This window comes from Styela clava, chromosome 11 (assembly GCF_964204865.1).
Source record: "Styela clava chromosome 11, kaStyClav1.hap1.2, whole genome shotgun sequence".
Taxonomy (NCBI): domain Eukaryota; kingdom Metazoa; phylum Chordata; class Ascidiacea; order Stolidobranchia; family Styelidae; genus Styela; species Styela clava.
The window spans coordinates 2,523,342-2,546,928 of record NC_135260.1 but is presented as its reverse complement, the minus strand read 5'-3'; the positions used below and the strand labels follow the sequence as shown (position 1 = coordinate 2,546,928).

At 38.4% G+C, this 23,587-nt stretch overlaps 2 protein-coding genes across 2 annotated transcripts; both read right to left on the bottom strand.

Annotated features, from left to right (window-relative positions):
- Window positions 1-3,298: 3,298 nt before the first annotated feature.
- On the bottom strand, window positions 3,299-8,045 carry LOC120347808 (uncharacterized). Its single transcript, XM_039417912.2, has 6 exons — window positions 7,853-8,045; window positions 6,646-6,774; window positions 6,294-6,350; window positions 5,679-5,843; window positions 4,779-4,895; window positions 3,299-3,749 (listed from the first exon to the last, which is right to left on the bottom strand). The coding sequence occupies exons 1-6, from the start codon at window positions 8,015-8,017 to the stop codon at window positions 3,705-3,707; spliced, it is 678 nt and encodes a 225-aa protein (XP_039273846.2). The 5' UTR covers window positions 8,018-8,045; the 3' UTR covers window positions 3,299-3,704.
- A 4,545-nt stretch (window positions 8,046-12,590) lies between these two features.
- On the bottom strand, window positions 12,591-23,275 carry LOC120347810 (claudin-19-like). The gene is made up of 6 exons (XM_039417914.2): window positions 23,166-23,275; window positions 20,059-20,168; window positions 18,723-18,816; window positions 15,193-15,357; window positions 14,134-14,246; window positions 12,591-13,006 (listed from the first exon to the last, which is right to left on the bottom strand). The coding sequence occupies exons 1-6, from the start codon at window positions 23,191-23,193 to the stop codon at window positions 12,881-12,883; spliced, it is 636 nt and encodes a 211-aa protein (XP_039273848.1). The 5' UTR covers window positions 23,194-23,275; the 3' UTR covers window positions 12,591-12,880.
- Between the last annotated feature and the right edge of the window lie 312 nt (window positions 23,276-23,587).

The window sequence follows — 23,587 nt, the reverse complement described above, 5'->3', positions numbered from 1 at the left end:
GGGTTACGTTCTTGCACGAAGGTCGCGCATAAGTATTGGTATGCCATTAACTGTGTAGCTGAGAAAGGAGTTAACTTCAACTCATTTTTTACTATACTGCTGTAATAATTGCTCTGTGGCGTGGCGCATCGTGCAAAGCGAGAGAATTGCGCTTGTCATTGCTCTTTTGATTACCCTGCGAGGGTTCAAATCTCGTTGGGAATAATTTGTTCGAGAGACGATGTCGGGTGCTGGTTTACGTAACCGTTGGTTGGTTACGGCTTCCTCCACCATCAATTCCATGCATCCGAAAACAAATAACTAATCCCACATCCGACTTGAGCTTGTAACTAGGGCTGGGAATTTCGAATCGAATATTCGAATCGAATCGAATAGTAAATTATTCGAATCGGTTTAGAGCAAATTTTCGAATCGCCGCCATCTTGTTTTACTCTTCTGCCAAGGGTCGAGGTACATTTCTCAATTTTTTTTTATTGAAGCCATATTTTTTCAACACAATTCTGACATATAACTTTTTTCTGTATTGAGGTATTGATGAAAACGTTTTTTTTTTTTTTCTCAGTGATGCATTCTATGTTTTCAGTAATTTATGTGTCTGGAAGACCTAAAATAATAAGAAAGTTTCATACAATTTCATATCCTCCAAGTATTCGAGATTCGATTCGATTCGAAAAAATTATTCGATTCGATTCTGAAATCATCAGGTATTCGAAAATGCCCAGCTCTACTTGTAAGGATAGGATAGGATTTACATATCCCGGGGGAGAGGAAAGCCGATAAGACGGCTTATCCATATGGCGAACCACGGCCTCTCGTCCGGTTACCATTCCAAGTCGGGTAAGGGATTAGTTTTACTATATTGTTTGTTTTTCGGAAGCATGGACTTGGTGGTGGAGGAAGCCGTAACCGACCAGCGGTTACGTGAACCACCCAACGACGGCGAGGAGTCCAGCAGTCCTCTCGCACATAACCATTCCTGCATGGGATTCGAACCTGCGAACCCACGCAGAGTAGTTAGAGGTGCGGTGGCGAGCGTATTCCTAACGCTTAGCCCGTTGATCCACGAGAAGCCGTAGTTTGCCATATGAATAAACCGTCTTATCGGCTTACCTTTCCTCGGGATAAATATTCAAAACCTGTCCTAATGTGTTAACTGCGATGCCAACATTCGTAATCGTAATGCTTTAATAGATAGTCAAGTGGTTCCCAGCTTTTATGTCGTATGGCCCCCTCCGGAGGGTTTTAGCACTCATGGCCCGTCAGTTTATCATTCCACTGGCATTATAGTGGTATTCTGATCGGTAGATTCTAAATCCCATTTATGTCCAAGCAATTCATGCTCAACAACCTTGTGAAATAACCTTATCAAGCAATGAAACTAAGAAGAAATGGGGAGTTATGTGAAATGAAAAGTAAAATAAGTTTTGCGCTTAACATTGTGAATGGGGCATTGCGCCCGTTAGTTTCGGGAGAAAAGAGATTTTTTAACAGCTACAAGAATTTAGCATAACCATGCATGGGCTCATTTGTGACCGATAATTAGTGCCGGGCATTTCGAATCGAAGAGTGCATTATTCGAATCGGTTCACACAAAAATTTCAAATCGAGAATTTTTTAAGTTCGAAAAGAATTCCCCTTTTTTTTATCGATGAAACATATTTCTTATTGTGCGTGAACACTCAGCGAACTGTCTTGAGTGGTGGATTCCATAGTTTCAGGAATTTATGTGCATCGTACCTATTACAGTACAATAAAGAAGTCACATATCTTCCGAGTAATCCTATTCAAGATTAGATTTGAAAAATTCTGTAGTCATCACGTATTGGAAAAGGTATGTGTACCAATATGGAGGTAACTAATTTTGTTCGCCTCAAAAGCTATCTATTCTGGATGAATCGTAATGGTTGTTCCTGTTGTCTAATCTATTTCAAATTTATTGTTGTGTGGTTTTCCCATGATTGTGTAAGTTATAGTTACTTTTATCAGATTGCTTAATTGCTATATTTGCTGCTATATATTACAGCATTTGGTATTGCTGACTGGATGACTCACTGAGTCTTTCGCGATCCCACGTGAATTGCTATGAATCGATGTTTTTCGTTATTTAGTTTGCTATGTTTTTCTTTTGATTTCAATTGATTCTTGTATGACGAAAATAAATATCTGAATCTGAATCTATTGGCAGGGAGTATTCACTTGACTAACACAACACAGTCCCTGAACTTGTAATAGAACTAAAATAAGGGAAATCGGACCACAGATCCTAACCGGGGACCACAGAGCAGTTGGAGGTGGGATACAACACTTGGCGCAAAACTGATTTTTCTTTTACTTTTACAAGAGAACTCCGTGTTCATCCTAGTTTCATTGCTTGATAACGATATTTCACAAGGTTTTTTCACTTTGTTGAGCATGAATTGTTCGAACATGATGGGATTTGGAATCTACCAATCGAAATACACTATAAATACCACTGGAATGATAAACAGGGGCCCATAAGTGCTAAAGGCCCTCGGAAAGGGGCCACGCACGAGGCAGAAAAGGTTAGGAACCCCTTCCCTCATGCTTTTCATTTAACGTTGAGTGGCAGCCGCCGATCAAAAAAGGAGCTTTTACGTTTGAATGATTATTTTTGGCGTTCGGCATAGCCTATTTCAGTCAGAGTCCCTATTTCAAACCGAGATGGCGGGCATGGATGATAACAACCATAACGTGTCATCCCAACATAGTTAACCTATGGTGTCTAATAAAGAGTTATGATCAATGATCATAAGTCCCTAAACTGCGAGTCAAGTCGGGTTACGGATCATTCAAGACACGCCACTGATCCATCCTGCCTCATCCTTAAACAAAATCTTATTACTACAGTCAACTTAGCAAGAGATCGATTCAAAATGGCGAGAAATTAATTTTATGCCATTTGACTATACAGTAAGACCCAGCATATGACCTACTGCTAAAATACGCCTATTCACATTAAACATTCAACATTTGAGGCATGCTTAGAGATTAGTTCAGCGTTACAACCACTATTGAGAATTGTAATTTTTTAAAAACTGATATTCAAGAAGTTCATGCGTTCAAGGACTATTCTTTTCGGCAGCACATTGTCTACCTATATTTGATTAGAGTCTATAGTTGACTATTCTCTGGCTGAGTTAACAGAAATGGAAGGAGACCCTCTGTTTCCCGGCACGGTATTGTAACAATTAGAACCTGAAATCTAGTTACTATCCGCTAAAACCATATCCTGGAGCATCTGCTGTTATTCAGATTCAGGTTCTCACAGGCAACCACGAACAGTTGCAAAAATACGTTTATTTACATAGAACAGGCAAGAGAAGGCAGCAACATAGCAGACAAATAAACACAAAAATTACTGAAAACATAGAATCTATTACTCAGACAGTTTGTTGGATACTCCCGAAGTATGTGAACCAAGATGGCGGACACCGGAACGTAGTATGTGTACCAGGTTAGGATCAGGCCGTTCGTTGTGCGTTCAAACACAATAAAAAAAAACATGTTCCATTAATGATATCCAGCATAACGCGACACAACGGACACTCAACTACGCATAAATAGCTTGACAGCTGCTTCACAAACAAATAGTTGCAAAAAGACGTTTATTTACACGGAACAGGCAAGAGAAGGCACGGTGGGCTGAATATCACAGACAGCTAAACAGCTCAACAATTTGCTTCTTATAATTTTGTCGCTTGATGAAGATTATTGTTAACCATGACGACCTGCAAAGTAAGTAAATAACTGTTAGCCAGTGATAGATTCCAAATTATTAGAACGGGTTATCTATTGCAGGGCTACTCAACTATTTTTACCGAAGATCCGCATACAAAACTTCAAAAATATTTGGGTCAGGACTTCCAGAAATTATATTTAAACACGCACTTCCTCGACAGACTAATGATTATTAGCTATATAAGATTGTTTAATATGGCGTTAGAGTTCTTTTCATATATATATATATTTAAATCTATAAAAGTGATTTTATAAAAGGAAACTTTAAAAGTGGGGATAATGATCCTAAATAAAGAATTAGTCGCGGTCCGAATCGAATACCCGAAAGGTCCGGATTCGGACCGCGGTCCGCCAGTTGAGTAGCCCTGCTCTATTGTATCGAACTTGCCAACAACCGGACTATTAGTTGCAGAAAAGCGAAAAAATCCCCTTTTATAAAAGGTGCACCCGCACCTTCCCATAATTTTGAGGTGTGTCACCCCACTGTAATTGTTAACCTGAATATAATTGTATTTGAATATCCAGAAAGAAGCGTATTTATTAGTGCAGATGGCGAGTCAAATTCATAACACAAGTTTTATCATCACCAACAACAAAATATACACCTCCCCCTCAATTTGGGGCAGGGTTCCCAAAGAAAGCGCTGCGGTGCACTAGATTGGCTAAGTGCGCCTGAATTAACAAAATTGTGTAATATAACTAAAATATGCTTGAATATTTTCACATATTGTATTTATTCTAAATGTTTTATTGTTTCTTATTTGAAATGATCTATATATGAATCAAATTCATTACCCATTCCATGTCTTCAACTTTTCGTCACGTTGTGTTCTCTTACGATCACAAAATTGAGTTTTTTTATTCGAAGGCAGCAATATTTTTGTGTAAATGCGTCGTGTGTTTTTCCTCCGATACAGTAATTTGGCGCCGCGCGAGCAAAAAGTTTGGAAACCACTGCGCTGGGACATCTCATTGAGCCGCCCCAAATGGATTTAAGAGACTTAACTTTACATACATACCTGCTGAGGTCTCAGGCAACACATAGCTCTACAACTGAAGGCAGAATGCACGATTGATATAATAAAAACTGGCGCCGATACAATGATGAGCAGAACCAAGACTTCGGAAACTGGGGCCTGAATAAAGAACATCACCAAGCGCAAGATGAATAAGTAAAACATAAATAACGTACAAAAGCGCAGCCAGCCAAATTTATAGCCTCCTACCTTCATGGCTACGTCTATGTTATCGAACAGTTGACACCCCTTTCAACACAGACAAGACCCATGTCGAGACCAGGCGACTTAACGGGCGATACTTGATATTAGAATGCAATATATACATTTGAAGTCAACCAACTCTCAAACATCATTGAATGTAACGGATAATCGAGAATAACATTCAATTGAAGGCTGAATCAGTCATGACACTGGACCCAATCGGCTGCATATGTGCATTGGAGTGGATGCTCATGTACATCGGAGTGTATGCATATGCATTTTCGGTCGCTTTAAAACCGCATCCATATCCATCCACAAGTGTACAAAATTACCGACTCCGTCGTCTGTCCATGTACATATTGCCTGCATACGATGCAGAACATTGGATTTAATGTTTATGCACTCCGGGTTGACTGCATATGCACCCCGGGTTGGCTGCATACGCACCCCGGATTAGTTAAATATGCATATCAGATTGGCTTCTTTCCCTCATCAGATTGGCTATGTATGCATATCAGCTTGGTTGTATTTTCATATGGGATTGGCTGTATGTGCATTTCGGATTGGCTGTATGTGCATATCAGATTGGCTGCATATGCACCTCGGATTGTATGTATATGCACTTCGGACTGGATGTATACACACAACATTATTGACCCACTCTTAACTACTCTCAAATATATTAAAAAAAAAAATTACCGGACAACTTGCACGGGAATTGCGGTTATACCGAAAGCCATAATCGTCGATCTCATTGGCTGCGTAGCTCATCATTGCACAGACGGCAGAGACCGAAGCGGCGAATGCTGATATACCAGAAGATCCAATTGCTGAGAAAACTGATAGCACAATTCCTGTGATGGCCTGGTGATTGCAAAACAATATTGAAATTAGTTAGAGTCGGGGTTTATTATGTTATTTTTATGTATTTACTTTACCAAATTTGGAGAAATCTGTGAAACTGAAGGTTCGGTAGCTTTTGGCATTTTGATGGTCGAGCCGATAAGCGGCATATTCATAAGGCAAACCACGGCCTTTCGTCCGGTTACCAGCTCATGTCTGGTATGGGATTAATTAGTCAGCTATTTGTTTCCGGAAGCATAGACTTGATGGTGTGGAGAAAGCTGTAACCGACCAGCGATCCTCTATTATTTAAGTGATGTATACAAATAACAATCTATTGCCACAAAATAACAAGTTTATTTGTAAGGAGATCATTGTCTAAATTCCCCCAAAATATAACTTATAAAAAATCTTATAGATTACGTTTTTTTTTATTAAGCACCATCAGTTAAACATTTAGATATGACTTACTCTACATTCCGTAGTCCGGAAAGCATTTAAAATCCCGAAGGCTGAAGAGACGCCGCACTGAAAAAAAAATGTGTTACTGTACAAGTCATGGGATTTAGAGAGTGGTAAAACGCGCAGACATGAGCGTATTGTATTCTAAATATTGCAAAATTCAAAAATATCGCAACTTCTCACGAATCATTTTTCACAGAGTTCTCTCCGTATTTTTTTATTTGAAAAATTACATGGATTTTAACGCATCCATCGCTGAATTTTCCTATTAATTCCGGGAAGGGAGAGTCGTTTTACGAATGACTGCAATTTCTAGTCGGGTTTAAATCTTTCCCCGACCTCACAGCTTTGGTTTACTTACCACTACTCCAGTTACCATCGCTGCTCCGCCGACGCTTTTCCCTCCAAAAGAGGTATTGGAACTTGAACTTGCTGCCAGAATAATTATTCCACAGAGTAATATCAGGAATGAACCAACTGCTTGTAGGAACTGGAAAACAAAAATTGGGTTTAGCTGAAACGCATTCTCTTGGTGGTAATATTGGATTAATCTGTCTGTTGATGTATTTGCTGAAACGCGTACTTTTGTGGTAGTATAGGATCAGTCAGTCTGTTAAATAACTTGATTTTCTGTTGTGTTTGATAAGCCGCGAAATAGATTTCCTAGTTCATCTCACAAAATATGAAAGCCGATAGGACGATCAGTAAGTTACCGACGGCTTCTCATCATGTCAATAGTCAGATTCAAGAAGAGTCAGTAATGAAAATTTTCATATGCATCTACGTGGAGCGACGTTACCGGTATCAAATCAACTCCGACATTTGAGTGCCAAAATTTGCAAAATCAAACGGAAAGATGGCTGGTTAAAAACCGTGCCCCATGAATAAAAAATAAAACAGCGAAATTTTGGACGAAATATCCGATCTTATAGGATTTATGAAAAAAATTAGTAACAAATGAAATAATACCCTTCTAGCAAAAAACATAATCTTTAACCCAGTGGTTCTCAACTGAGGGCCGCTGGTCGGTGGCCCACCAAGAGGGCCACAGAGCAGTTGGATGAGGGCCATCATGCCAAGCAAAAAAAAACAATTTTACTTTCACTACAAGACTCTCCGTTCTTGCTAGTTTGCTTGAATAAAGTTATTTCCCAGTGTGTTTCCCTTCGTTACAAAAGAATTGTTAGAACATAATAGGATTTGGAACTATCAATCAAAATAACACAATAAGTTCCACTGGAATGATAAACAGGGGAACCATGAGTGCTAAAAGCCTCAGACTGAATATAAAAGATTGGGAACCACTGCTTTAGCCACTGAAAAAACGGTGCTATCGTAGTATGTGCACCAAGATGGCGCACAACCTGAAGATGGCAAGTGTACCAGGTTAGGGTTAGCAGGTTGTGCGCCATCTTGTTACGAATACTACTGGAGCGTTGTTACGAATACTACTGGAGCGTTGAAAAACAATGAAAGCGATTGGTCCGGTAGTTGAAGCGAAAAGCGATTTTTTATAAAAGAAGCCTAATAACAAAATAATCATTTTGTGTACAAAAAATAAGTCTTACCCCGAGTATCTTGAACGCTTTGACGTGAACCATCGGTACAAAAGGGGCTTCAACCAGCTGTGGTAGAGAAGGCAACATAGGTTGTTGGGAAGATGGGGGTTGTTGCTGGGGATTCCCCAGGTCGTCTGCTTGGTAGGGCGCATCCTCGCGTACAATGTAAGACATTTTTAGCTTCAGTTGACAAAATTTGGGTTCTAAAAAAAAAGATATTGTTATAAAACAAGCTTGAAAGTTTGAAACCCAAAATCAAATCCTACACGAAAGAATACATACCAATTTTGAGAGCGTAGGAATTATAGTGTCGGACTCGCAATATTTTATGGACCACAGGTCGCACTTTAAATTATTTTTTTTTCTATTTTTTTCGCCGCCTTATAAGCCAGTACTCTAGGAATTATAGCGTCGGACTCGCAATATTTTATGAACCACAGTTCGCACTTCAAATTATTTTTTTCATTTTTTTCGCCGCCTTATAAGCCAGTACTCTAGGAATTATAGTGTCGGACTCGCAATATTTTATGGACCACAGGTCGCACTTTAAATTATTTTTTTCGTTTTTTTCGCCGCTTTATAAGCCAGTACTCTTTATGTATAGACCAATAGTATAGCCATCCCAAAATTATTCAAGAGTTTTTTCCACGAACCTAAGATATGTGGAATCTGCTACGCTACATCATAGCTGTATTTGGAATTATGTAGAAAGCCGCCGCAAAAAACACCTCCGCCACCGCTCAAAATAGAAAAAATTGTAGTCCTCTAGTTAGGGTTAGGAATTCAGATTGCTCTCAAAATTCAAATTTTCTAATCCTCCCGAACCCGAATTGGATAATCATTAATTTGCTTTTTTTAAAACGTGGCGGCGGCGCTTTTTTTTTCAAATGTAACATTTTTGCATTAGGGTCAATTTCTACAAAATATCCCTGTTTTTCTGATTATATGTACATGAACTACTTCAAGTCTTATGACAATGGAAAATAATAAAATGCAAATATAGGCTATAATCCTTTCTCGGTCTCTCGCAACGCCACTCAAAAATAAATCTTCTATATTTCTGAATGAGTGCGCTGCGCAAGCCCGTGCTTAAGCAGATTTCCCAACAATTCTAATAACCCTGTCTGCTCTCAAACCGTACCCCAAACGGTTCAGAAACTCGTAATCCTACTTCTGACATGTTTCCAATAAACACACCTGACCCTAAACCCACTTCATCTTGCTATAGCACTTTTCAAATATCCCGTCTGCCTCAAAGCCGTAACTCCGGCGATACAAATCCACTTAACCGTGGTTTAAGCAAATTTCTAATACTTCAATCTACGTTCAAACCGTGCCCTCAGCAATCTAAACATGTACTCTGAATATCTCAACACAACTGACAACGCGGTAACATCATAATTCCTCATAGGTTAGTTTGTTTACAAAAAAGCCTGCTTATCATTAAAGCAATTATCACTTCACTTATCGTACACGGAGTGTTATTATGAATCGTTTTGTTATTATTAATGAAGGGAACACTTTTTGTGACAACGTGATGACTGTCTCCAACGTTTATATGACATCGTAACGACTGGTTCCGATAGGTTACTGTGACAGATTGCACACTCGTACTGTGGCGTTTTGTACTTTTGTGTTCATATATTTGAGCATTGATCTCTTTTCTTGTTGCTCTGAAAAAATCGCATTTCGTCAATGACTGCTGGACCAATTTCCTTGTAATTTTTAGGAGTTAAAGATTATATTTTTCGCTAGGAGGCTATTACTTTCATTTATTTTAAAAATTTATGTGGGCCTTATGGGAATCGTTTTAAACTTCAAAGTTTTGTGTGATAACTTTATTTAAATTAAAAGTTGCGTGCTGTGGTTCCGTGATCACATCTCGGGGATGTCATGGCCAGACTACAGTAACTGTTAAAGATTGGATGTTACTTCGTTTGGCTTTTGCGTCCACATATTTGAGTATGGCTCTTTTCTGCATATTGAAGTCTTCATTTGTGCTATGACAGCGTCAGGGTCATAATACTGACCAGTGGTCCCCAACCATTTTTCGAGCCACCCAAATTTTTTTCAAAAATAAATTTTGTAAAATCTCGCGACTTGTGGATATGCTCAAATACTAAACGACATGTAGTGTTTTTATGGCCGCAACATTAAAGTACTAATGTAAAACGATCATTTTTATATAATTTTCAATTTTACTAGAAATTACCTCAAAGTGAGAAAGCTGGGCTTGTCAGCTGTTAGCGAGTTTTCGTGGCATGGCTTTACTTTGCAAAATAGATGCCGCCAGGTTTTTGACCGTGATGCTTTCCCATTTATATATATTGAGCAACGCATCAATATCAAATAAAAATTAATAAAGAAAAATACTTGAAAATAAAATCAGTAATATTTGGGATTTTATCATAAAAAAGCATGCGACCCAAAAGAATTTTTAGGCGACCCATAGGTTTTCGGCTTTTCCTTTCACCCTGAAATGCGATTTTTTTTTAATTTTTTTTGAATTTGTGATGTATAGTATAGCATAGCTTTGTGAAGAAATAAATTACTGATTACTGACTGATTACCTGAAGGCGAAAGTTTTAGTCGGCTAAAAATTTATCTATATCTTTGCGTCAAAATTCCATATTGCCATCTCATATAGAAAACTAAGTTTGTTCCGACAATGAGAATTTTTACTGTCAAGAAGAGAGCAATGCTCAAATATGTGGACACGGAGGCATAGGCGTGGCCGGGAACAAATGAACCAACCGAGATAAATGAAAATGCGCTCTTATATACCTTGGATAACTTTGGCAGCGAAGTGAGTCTTCAGAGATACTGTTAGATATCAGTGACTTATTTCACCTTGTTAGAAGCAAAACCCACGCGAGTAAGCGTCATATTACGTCATTATACAAATCAAATTGGACGGGTTACGTCCTTGCACGAAGGTCGCGCATAAGTATTGGTATGCCATTAACTGTGTAGCTGAGAAACGAGTTAACTTCAACTCAGTTTTTTACTATACTGCCCACTAATAATTGCTCTGTGGCGTGGCGCATCGTGCAAAGCGAGAGGATTGCGCTTGTCATTGCTCTTCTGATTACCCTGCGAGGGTTCAAATCCCGTAGGGAATAATTTTGTTCGAGAGACGATGTCGGGTGCTGGTTTACGTAACCGCTGGTTGGTTACGGCTTCCTCCACCATCAAGTCCATGCATCCGAAAACAAATAACTAATCCCACATCCGACATGGACTTGTAACTAGGGCTGGGCCGAATATTCGAATCGAATCGAATAGTAAATTATTCGAATCGGTTTAGAGCAAATTTTCGAACCGCCGCCATCTTGTTTTACTCTTCTGCCAAGGGTCGAGGTACATTTCTCAATTTTTTTTTTCATTGAAGCCATATTTTTTCACACAATTCTGACATATTAGGGCATATTAGGGCACATATTCTGGCATTATAGTGGTATTCTGATCGGTAGATTCTAAATCCCATTTATGTCCAAGCAATTCATGCTCAACAACCTTGTGAAATAACCTTATCAAGCAATGAAACTAAGAAGAACTGGGGAGTTTTCTTGTGAAATGAAAAGTAAAATAAGTTTTGTGCCTAACATTGTGCCCCCCCCTCCCCCTACAACTGCTCTGTGGCCCTTTTTTTAACAGCTACAAGAAGTTAGCATAACCATGCATGGGCTCATTTGTGACCGATAATTAGTGCCGGCCATTTCGAATCGAAGAGTGCATTATTCGAATCGGTTCACACAAAAATTTCAAATCGAGAATTTTTTAAGTTCGAAAAGAATACCCCTTTTTTTTATCAATGAAACATATTTCTTATTGTGCGTGAACACTCAGCGAACTGTCTTGAGCCGTGGATTCCATAGTTTCAGGAATTTATGTGTATCGTACAATAAAGAAGTCACATATCTTCCGAGTAATCCTATTTAAGATTAGATTTGAAAAATTCTGTAGTCATCACGTATTGAAAAGGTATGTGTACCAATATGGAGGTAACTAATTTTGTTCGCCTCAAGCAGTGTAAAGGGCCTGAAAACTATGCTATCTATTACAAGAGAGCTATGCTCAAATATATGGACACGTAGAGTCACATAATTTTAATGACGTCATAGCAAAAAAAAAGTAATAGCCTTCTGGAGAAAATTTTTATCTTTAACCACTAAAAATTTCAAAGCAATTGGTCCAGTATTCGAAGAGAAAAGCGACTTTTTAAAAACATGTCAAAGAACAAGAACAACAACAACATAATATTGAAACGATCGTTATGTCCACTACGTGTCCAATAAGCTATCTATTCTGGTTGAATCGTAATGGTTGTTCCTGTTGTCTAATCTATTTCAAATTTATTGTTGTGTGGTTTTCCCACGATTGTGTAATTTATAGTTATTTTTATCAGATTGCTTCATTGCTATATTTGCTGCTATATATTACAGCATTCGGTATTGCTGACTGGATGACTCACTGAGTCTTTCGCGATCCCACGTGAATTACTAGGAATCGATGTTTTTCGTTTTTTAGTTTGCTATGTTTTTCTTTTGATTTGAATTGATTCTTGCATGACGAAAATAAATATCTCAATCTGAATCTATTGGCTGGGAGTATTCACTTGACTAACACAACACAGTCCCTGAACTTGTAATAGAACTAAAATAAGGGAAATCGGAATAAAATTATGGCTTAACCTGCTACACACACTATACGGGTATACCTCCAAAAATGAAAAAATAATATCAAATTCACCATTTAGCAATATATTCAAGCAAATAAAATATATTACATTAAACATATTCGTTTAGTTTCAGAGTATTCCAACCGGAGAGAGAGTACACTCAAGAGAGAAATTTAAAGGGAATAAAATTTAACTGTATTGTAAAATTAACGTATTTCACGGAACAAAAGAAAATGGAGGCTTGTAGCAAAAGGTTTGGAAACCACAGAGTTACGTCAAATCATTTGGATGAGATACATATTCAAAAAAAGTTAGTCTGGTACGTCATCAGTGACGTCATATGCTTTTTAGAGTGTTTAAATATATTCTTGATGCAGGGGAGTTTTGTGTTCGTACATCATGATGTCGCGACGAGACGTTCGGGATCCCAGTAACACGAACACAGATCCAATCAACCAGAGGATGCCGGCAGCCAATGCCATCTGAAAAGCAAGAGAAAAATGCTCAAATATAGAATAGGATTCACATATTCATCCCGGGGAAGAAAGCTGATAAGACGGCTTAACCATATGGCTAGCCACGCCCGGTCACTAGTCCATGTCGGGTATGGGATAAGTTAGCTAGTTATTTGCTTTCGGACGCGTGGACTTGATGGTATCTCTAAACTTAAATATTTTTTACCTTTGCTATAGACGCCATTTTACGTAGATACGCCACAAGAAAAGGCGCCTCGAAACTATTCATACCAAGATGACGCACAACCTGAACAACCCTAACCTGGTACATATACCATGTTCAGGTTTGTTCATCATCAAGCCTTCATCAATTCATCAAGCCTTGCGCCCCACCTCAAAAATAACTAGCTAACAATAACCTACAAATAACAGATAGTAAGGCGAAAGTGTGTTTCATTCAAAAAACACATTGAAAATACGTGGATGGAACGTAAATACCCAAAATACGGCGGGTAATATCAAATCTAACAAATATTTTCATTTTCAATTACGCCCCTCAAAAACATGGACCTTTCCCCGACCTTTGACCCCCGAAAAGTTCTTCCTGTACTTTACCATTGCAAAATTTTCGGGGCTTATTTTAAGAGTGGTTTCGCGAGTTGGCGCCTGTAAAATCGGTATAGGTTTCAAACCATCATTATGATTCATCGCATACAACAATCTGTTTTTTAAAAGTACCGGTAAAGAATTATAACCCAGTCTATCACAGCTATTTCTACACGAATTTTTAATTTCTGCAATTAAATTAAACTTCCTAAGAAGACAGAGTGGTCATTGAATTATCTGATTTATATTTAAATTTCCAAAACACAACTTAACACTAACGAATAGAGTTCAAAAACGCGAAAACGAGGTAATGTTTACGACCACGCCTGGAAATCTGTCTGAGTGAGAAAAGTGTCTGAGCGGATGCGAAAAGGGAGCATTGTTACGTCACTTTTTGCATCTTGCTGATTGGCCAATGTCACGAAGTAAACAAGGAAGTCGATGCTCGGGGAAAGGTCCATTGTCCTCAAAAACATTGTCTACGCCCCCTTGTGGGAGCGCCTCGCCGTTTGGGAATCACTGGATTCACCAATCTATTAATATCTCACCTGAACGCTTTCTCCCGTTATCCATTTCATTGGTCGGCCTTTAGGATCTGGCAACGTTATTGTCATGTAGACATCAGTGATGTACCACGCTGCTGCCACGGTTACGCAGACTCCTAAATATTATAGAATATTAGATAGGATTCCTTTTTATATATTTACTTGAAAATAGATAAGTAGTTTCGAACAAAATTAATAGATTGAAGTAACATTGGCTAATCAGCAAGCTGCTAAGAGTGGCTGAACAATAGACGTTTCAGCAGCCGCTCAGGCACTTGTGTCACGCAGACAGATTTTTGGTATGAAGTATGAATCAAATAATTCAATGATCATTTTTTTTTCTTAAAAGATTTATTTTTATTGCAGTAATCAAAAATAAAGTTTTGAATAGATGCGATAACCCTGGCTGAACTTTCCAAAGTACTTTTTATGACAGGTTGTTGAATATTCTGAATCAAAACAAGAGAGCTACGCACAAATATATGGACACGTCAGACCAGAGCGAATCAGTCCTTACCGGTACCTTTGACGCTACCGGTACCCTCAAAAAAGTTCTGAATTTCCAGTAGCAAGAATTTTTCAGAATCAAAACGAACAGCCAGTCATGACACTGATTAAAATCCGTGTTCCCATGGATAAAAAATAATACAGCAAAATTTTAGACGAAATATCAAATTTCATAGAATTCACGCAAAATTTTGAAATAAATAAAAGTAATAGCCTTCTAGCGAAAAAATTAATCTTCAACCACTGAAAATTTCAAAGCAATTGGTCCAGTATTCGAAGATAAAAGCGACTTTTTAAAAACGTGTCAAAGAACAAGAACAACAACAACAACAACAACAACATAATATTGAAACGATCGTTATGTCCATTTCGTGTCCAATAATGATATGAAACACTCTTAAAATGCACCTACAATTTTCCAATGGTAAATAATGGGAAAAATTTCCCGGGGTCAAAGGTCGGAGAAACATCCATTGCAGATCGCCACAGTGGATACTTTTATAGTGCCTAGAAAGCAGTGGAATGTGCACAAAAGCGCCGAGTAGTCTCACTCACCGCAAGCCAGGTACACGCTTCCGCCGTATTTCCCGATCTGAGCTTTCTTCTCCTGTTCTTGTGGTCCGTGCTTCGAACATTTGAAAGAGAACACGATGATCAATGCAGCTATGATTCCGAATATAATTGCTATGATAAGGAGAGCCCGACATCCGATAATAACACCTGAAATAGAAAAAAAACATGTCATTCATGTGTGCGTGTGTGTATGAGTGTGCGCGTTCGTGTATTTGGGTGTGTGAGTGTCTTGTGTTTGTTTGTGAGTGTTTGTGTGTGTGTAGTATGGAAGTATATGGCGCTTTTTAGCAATTTAAATATTTTGCGCCAGAAAATTTTGAACCAATTTTTAATATGACCTTTTTATTATGGCCTTGTTTGGAGCGATGATTCCAAATATTAGAAGAGACCCGATAATACCAGCTGAAAAAATTATGTTTTGGATACGGAGTGGGCCTACGGATGGATTTGTCATTTTGTATTCTAGTTCTTGTTGTTACCGTATAAAAAAAATCGCTCTTCTCATGAAATACTGGACCAATTGCTTTAAAATTCTCAGTGGTTAAGAATTGTATTTTTTGGTAGAAGGCCATTTCTTTTATTTTTTTACTTTCATTTCTGTGGGCTCTAAGCGATTCGTTTTTTATGAGCGGTGACGTCAGTAAGATTGTGCACCTTGTAACGGTTCCGCGTTCTCGTTAGTGGTCAGGCGAAGTCTTAAGACTGCGGTACCGGTAGTCTACTGTGACTGATTGAACACCGTACTACTTTTGTTTTGGCGCTTATCGGTATATACTTGAGCATCGCTCTCTTGTTTAAAGTGCCTTTCAATGTAAGTTTTATATTAGAGGGGTGTTTAGCAGAGAGGAAGGCTCTGAAAAAACAACCACCTATATGAAACACTATTTCTAACATCATAATTTATTACTTATCGATTTTAATCGGTAATTACTTATCGATTTTAATCGGTAAGTATGTTGATAGGTATTTGTATGTCTGTATGTTTGTCTGTTTGTCTGTTAGATGCACGCGATATCTCACGAAAGCGAGATTGAATCTGCTCCATATTTTGCATGTGCATTATTGCATGTGCATTATTATCTCGGACCAGAAGCCTATTGATTTTGGGCGAATTATGTCTTATAATTAGCGAGTTATCACTCAATTATTCATATAGTGATCTAGATTTTTGTAAAGCAAGAAAATTTTGAGACCCGCCGAGTGTGTGTGTGCGATGCGCAGTGCGCAAGTTACAAGAGCGGATGAATCGAAACTGCAGTTTCTGTTTTGGGGGATCCCCTAACTATCGATCGATAAGTTTTCGGTTTCCAACCGATATTCTCGTTTAATTTTCGGAAACAAGGTAAATTGCATTGAATTGTTAAATTACAGCATCAATGAAAAAAATAGGGTGGAAATCACCTAGACCTTTAGCTGACAGGAAAAAAGGAAACAAGATGGCGGCGATTCGAAATTTTTGTCTGAACCGATTCGAATAATTGGGGCTCCCGAAGTATGCGAACCAAGATGGCCGACATCGGAATGTAATATGTGCACCATGTTAGGGTTAGGCCATAATTTTAGGTATAAATACTCCGGGAGGCTCTTGGCTAGTCTTCGAACTGATAATAAGACTAAAATAGGGAAAATTGGAAATAAATTATCGCCTAACCCTAACCTGTTACCCATGTTTCGTTCCGATGTCCGCCATCTTGGTTCGCATACTTCGGGAGCCCCGAATAATTTACTATTCGATTCTAAATGCCCAGCCCATATGCGGAACGCTCATCTAAATTTTGTTTTCTACTACATATATCAAGTGAACCACAAAACGCGCTGAATCATCATTTACCCAAATACACTTCTCAGAAATATTTTTCCGCGGCGGTCAATCATGCAGAAACAAACCATTGTTTCGTAAATAATATATCAGACGATGTGAAATCGAGCGAAGAATTTGAAGATTAATCGAAAATATAAGCCATGTTGTATGAGTTGCGAATAGGGCTGGGCATTTTTGAATACCTGATGATTTTAAAATCAAATTTTATTTAAAGTCAGAATTTTATTTTCCTTTTCGTGTACGTTTTTTTCTTTTTCTTGAGTTTGGGAACCAAAGTTTGGGAACCACTGAATTACATGTTTCAATACCTATCAAAGCGTAAGAATATTTTCTGTTTCATTGTGACGTGTGCTTAGCCAGCAGACCGTGACTTGTTTTGCCTTCGTTTTCATTCATCATAAAACCACAATGATTGAACGGAACCCAGGGGAAACTATAATTTCATTTCCAGTTTGCATATTCTGATAACAAAATTTGATGTCATACAGGCTATAGGGTGGGGCTAAGGATGGATACATATCAGGGGTGGACACGATTTTTGAACCAGGGGCCAGAAATTTTGCCCGCTTAGACTGGCGGGCCATGTGTAGCGTAAAAAGTTACATTTTACGAAAAATACTTATAGTGATACGAAAGACAAAGTGAAAAACCTCATGACAAAACTAAATTTCATCGCAATCTCAATAAATTCCTTCAGCTGTTCAAAAGCTTAACATCAAAATTTGGTTTTAGTTTGGTTGTGGCAGCATCAGGCGGGCCAGATTGTACTACCCCACGGTCTGGATTTGGCCCGCGGGGCGTAGTTCATCTATATCTGATACATATGATTCAAATCTTCGTTCGAATTGTATAAATTGCATGTTACGCGGTCGGAGAAATTGCAAAGGGAATTTATCGATGCCATATAAAGTTTATTTCTCCTACAGGTGTATCAAATGAAGCCAGAACTCAAATAAACACGGATTGAATTAAAACAAACCTCGTTGAGATATATTGAGAATTGAGAACTGACTTTATAACAAAATTGGGTACTCCCGAAGTATGTGAACCAATATGGTGGACACTGGTACGTAGTATGTGTACCAGGTTAGGGTTAGGACATAATTTTCCTTATTTTAGTTCGATTACGAGTTCTCGGACTAGCCAAGTGACTCCCGTAGTATTTGTACTTGAAATTATGGCCTAACCCTAACCTGATACAGTACACATACTACGTTCCGGTGTCCGCCATCTTGGTCCACATACTTCGGGAGTACCCCAAAATTGAAATTGTGAAGGGTCTTTATGCACACACTGTATATTTAAATCGGGATAAATATTCCCCAGTAAAAGAGATTTTAAATATACCTTTCGTCATACCTTTCGTTAATTTTCGTCATTCAATATGACGTAATATTCAAATTTGAATACCGTAATAATACCGCGAAGCGAGACTCTATTCTTTTGATAAAGGGTGTCCATAAAGTCCCTTTACAATTTCAATTTTGTTATAAAGTCAATTTCTCAGTATTTCGTAACCAGGTTTGTTGTTTTTTAATCAGTAATTGCACTAATTGTTTAATTGTGTTTTTACTTTTTATATCTGTGAGGGCCAAAACAATATATGGTATCGATAAATTCCCTTTGCAATTTCAAAATTTTTTAAAAATTTCATGGACACTGTATATATATATACTGTTATTTTACCCACCCAGAACTTCTCCGATCTCAGTTCCAAAGAACGTGCAATGAGTTTCTCCGCTTGGATACTTCGTACATGTTGCCCATAAGCCGTCGTGTCGACCCTGTTATTGAATATTAAAAGAATGACAATAATATATACGGTGTAATGAGATGAGGGGGTAATATAAAGGGGGTGATTTGGGGGGAGAGATTTGTGGAGCGGTCGCCCTAATGAACATAGATATTTATATATTTGTCCCGAGGGAACGGATATCCGATAATACGGCTCAATCATAGCGCGAACCACGTCCTCTCGTCCAGTTACTAGTCCATGTCTATGCATGGGAATAGTTAGTTACATACAGCGGTGGCATTCAGCCGTTTCGCACCGGTTCTATAGAACCGTCTCACGGAATTTTATGAGATCAGCGAACCGGTTAGCATTACTGGCAATGTTCTGTTTGTAACAGAACCGGCTGAAAAATATGACTTTTGTGAAGGAACCGGCTGACAGAAAATTTGAATTCCTCCACTGGTTACATGGACTTGATGGTGGAGGAAGTCATAATCGACTATCGGTTACGCAAATCACCCTTTGGCGGCAACGATTCCAGCACTCCTCTCGCCCACAATTATCCGTCGCAGAACTCGAATATGCGCACCCAAACAGTAGGGCTGGGCATTTTCGAATACCTGATGATTTCAGAATCGAATCGAATCGAATCTCGATTACTTGGGAGATATATATAATTGTATGTAACTTTCTTCTTGTATTTGGTCCTCCAGACACATAAATTACTAGAAAAGTAAAATACATCACTCAGACAGATTGTTGAGCGTTCACACACAATAAAAAATACGTTTTTATCAATAACTCACTACAGAAAAGAGTCATACGTCAGAAAGAACAAGATGGCGGCGATTCGGAATTTCGCTCTGAACCGATTCGAATAATTTACTATTCGATTCGATTCGAAATGCCCAGCCCTACCAAACAGTGTGATCAGAGGCAACCCGATTGTACACCATTTTTAGTGGACTTAGCCTAGTGACTAACACGTTCGAAATTCCATCAATTTCTCGTAATTTTAACGTATTTTTGGGTGGAAGTTCCTGAACTCAGTGTCACGGGCCATTCTAGTCTCTAGTCGAGTCGAATCACTAGATTATGTCTCATATGTGGTTACAGTTACTTGGTTACGTCGAGTCTTTAACAAAGGATATTCGAATGGAGCCAATGATCGAGCTTTCCTAACAAAATATGTCTCCGCGTAACTACCTGTTCCGAGCCTTTTTAATTGCAAATGATTAGGGGAGGGAATACGGCATTAAAATATGAAAATTATGCAATGATAATACTAAACCTGAATATCAATAGCAGCCGCTGAATCTCCCAGAATAGACGATGTCCGCCATTGTTCCGACAACAGCATTGCTATGGTTGCTCCCCAGGCTAAAAGTCCCAGTACCCAACCTGAAATAATAAAAAAGGGTGAGATATAATTAATATATATATTTATCCCGGGTGATTGAAAAGCCAATCATACGGCTTAATCGGTGACCGTACATTTGAATCCACGTACATTTGAACCCATGCGTATATCCACGGGTTCAATCTATATGCGGGTGCTAAAACCCATGGGTTAGGGTTAGTATGGGCTTAACTATCCGTGAAACAAAAAAAATTCCATAGGTGCAATAGCATACAGGTGCAATTGTCATGGGTTCAAATGTACGTGGGTTCAAATGTAATGGAACCGGCTTAATCATATGGCGAACCACGGACTCTAGGCCAGTTACCAGTCCATGTCGGGTATAGGATTAGCTGAACATTTATTATGTTTCCAGTTGCATGGACTTGACGGTGGAGGAAGCCGTAACAGATCAACGGTTACGTGAACCACCCTTCGGCGTCGAGGAGTCTGGCGAGCATCTCGCAAATAATTCCAACCTGCGAACCCACGCAGGGAATCAAAGGTGAGGTGGCGACCGTATTTCTAACGCTAAATCAAGACGAGTCACACCGCCGCCAAATTGAGAAATAATCTCCTGTTCGTAGAATAGAGCAGTGTGTGCCCTGAGCAGGGTAGGTGTCCTCAGCGCGAAAATCTTCTGCAAGAACAATTCTTGCGGAAATGTTGTTTTTCGCGAATATACATTTGCGCGAATATTGTTTTGTCAGGGAATAATTTCGTGGAAATGCACCTTTTTGCGAACTCAGTTTAATGATGATAATGTATAAGACATCTGTAAAGTACAGTTTGCGCGAAAACGTTTTGCGCGAATAATTCTTACTAAAATGTTCAGTTAGTTTGACGAGCGACCATCTACGTATCATTTACGAGCGTCATTTACGTGACAAAACTTTCTGTGAATTTTACAAAAATGTTGAATTCGCGATTGAATAAATGAAGCGAGCTCATATATTGTTGCTGAAACAGGCCCATTATTCCAAACAGGAATTTGTACCCTTTGCGCGAAAACATTTTGTGAAAATGAATAATGTCGGGATGTGCTGTCGAGGAAAATCAGCATAGATTTTGACAAGGGTGTAACTGCGCCCCCTATTTAAAATTAAAACAGCATGTTTCTGTACCATACATAACAATTTTTCGTAAATTTTGAATCATTCCTAACCTCAACTGGATAAATATTAATTTGTTATTTAAAACATGGCGTTTTTTTTTTCTCAAATTTCAAAATCTTTGCATTGGCGGCTGGGGCTTTGTACATAAGATCCGCGATATTCCCCTATTATCACAAGCATGCAAAATATATGACAGTATTTGCGAGTCTAAAGTCTGAACGAAGCACGATCGAGACACGCTGATAACCAGCCAAGCGTTTTTTCCGTTGTCTGTAAAATTTCAAGCCAAAAACAGACATTTGCAGGCTTTTACTTTCAGATACGATGACGTCATACATGATTGATTGGACGCCACTTGAGGAAACACTCAGTGGCGCAATTGGGTTAGAAAAAAATATTATGAAATTCTTGCAACTGTGTGTCTTTATGTTTATTTGCCTCAAAAATGTAACAGTATTTGCATAATTATAATTAAACAGTATAACAGATACGGGATAGATGTTCAAAGTCTTACTGGCTCAAGACACGGATGTGCGACATGCACCCCTAACAAGTATAACTGCAGTATAACAGACATGAAATATACAAGTAAAACTCAATAAAACAGTACAATACACCAGACAAAGAGGCACAAAGACGATATGTACAATAGTCAGTTCCAGTTCCAAAATATGGAAATAGGGTATAAAACGCATTTTGGTGTGTTCTTACAATACATCTTACGGAATTTAGAAATAATTTTCAATATGATATCACAATGAACAGGTCTATGGAAAAAAAATCAATTTTTTTATTACTAATCGGTAGAGCTGGGAATGGTTTACTGGGAATAATTTTGAGTGACACCAGGGTGAAGATAACGCGAAATTGCTCTGGAGCCAATGGGACGTAAGAAGCTTAAATTATGAATTACTACGTCAAATGCTACGCTGCGGTTAACCGGTTAATTTTACCCGGTTAACGGTTAAAATGTTTTTTATCAAATTCCCAGCCCTAGTAATAAGGCATCAATTCGAAGCTATTCGGACTAGTCGGACGTCACGCTGCGGAAAACCGGTCAAAATTATTCGGTTAATTTTACCCGATTAACGGTTAAGCGTTTTTTCTTAAATTCCCAGCCATGTAAAGAGACATCAATTATGAATCTAATTGGACTGGTAATGCATACCCCAATTCCCCTGATGAGAGTAGACCATTTGATTCCCAAACAGTTTATTAAAACTCGCATTTTTGAGAATTCAGGGATCTTTCGTACAAAGACTCCGCCAAAAAATAAATACACCCGCGGCTCCCCTCAAAATAAAAATAATAATTATCCAGTTTGGGTGAGGGCTATGAATGAAGATTGCGCTGAAAATTCAAATTTTCCAATCCGGAATCCCAACCGGATAACTACTAAATAACTACTAAATGCGGCAGGTTTATATTTCTCAAATCTCGCATTTTTGCATTAGTGGCGAGAGCTTTGAAGAAAATACCCGAATCCAGAATAATATTTCCGTTTGGATCCACAAATGGATATAAAACGTTGAATTTATATGTATTGATACATTCTTAGAAAACATATCCCAAAGTTATCCAGTCTGGAATAATATAATCGATATGGACTGACAACCGATAAATAAGTCGTGGTTTGCTTTATAGTGAAGCCGTCTTTAAATACTCCATTATTTGAGAAAGCAAGCCAATAAACCAAACGCTAACAAATAGTTTCAAAGTGTTTGCTAAAAGATAATAAAAGTTAAAACGAATTCTTTTCGTATTACGAAGTCTAATTATTTTTATTTGTATTCAGAATAGGCTTTGCCCAATCCCCTTCGCACAGAGCGCCACAACAGTTAAGGCCCGTATGAGATGATAAAGTTCCAAAATTGTGTGACTTACCGAAAGCTTGCATTGCCGTGTTCGCCATTACTGTTGCTTTTTTTGAATGGAATTTCACAATTGTGTAGAAATATTATTATTTAGTATTCCCTGCTTAGAACATGAAAATAATTTTAAATAAAATATATTTAGATAACCTATCGAAGAATTTGAAAAACCTATGATTCAGGGAGACCCCCTGAATACTTTGTCCGCGTTAAATCATTCTACGTCTTGCCCAGTGCCTTTCTTACTGTAAAGCTAAGCGATGGACGCATTCTCTTTTCTTGCCTTCCTTAACTCGTTGTGCATCATAGAAAAACTGAATTTTGTGTGTGGGCCAGCTACATGTCTGAAATTGGTTATATTGCCCACCGACAAAAAATTTGCACATCCATGTACTTTATTTATCGTACAGCAAACGTGTTGACCAAACTATATCA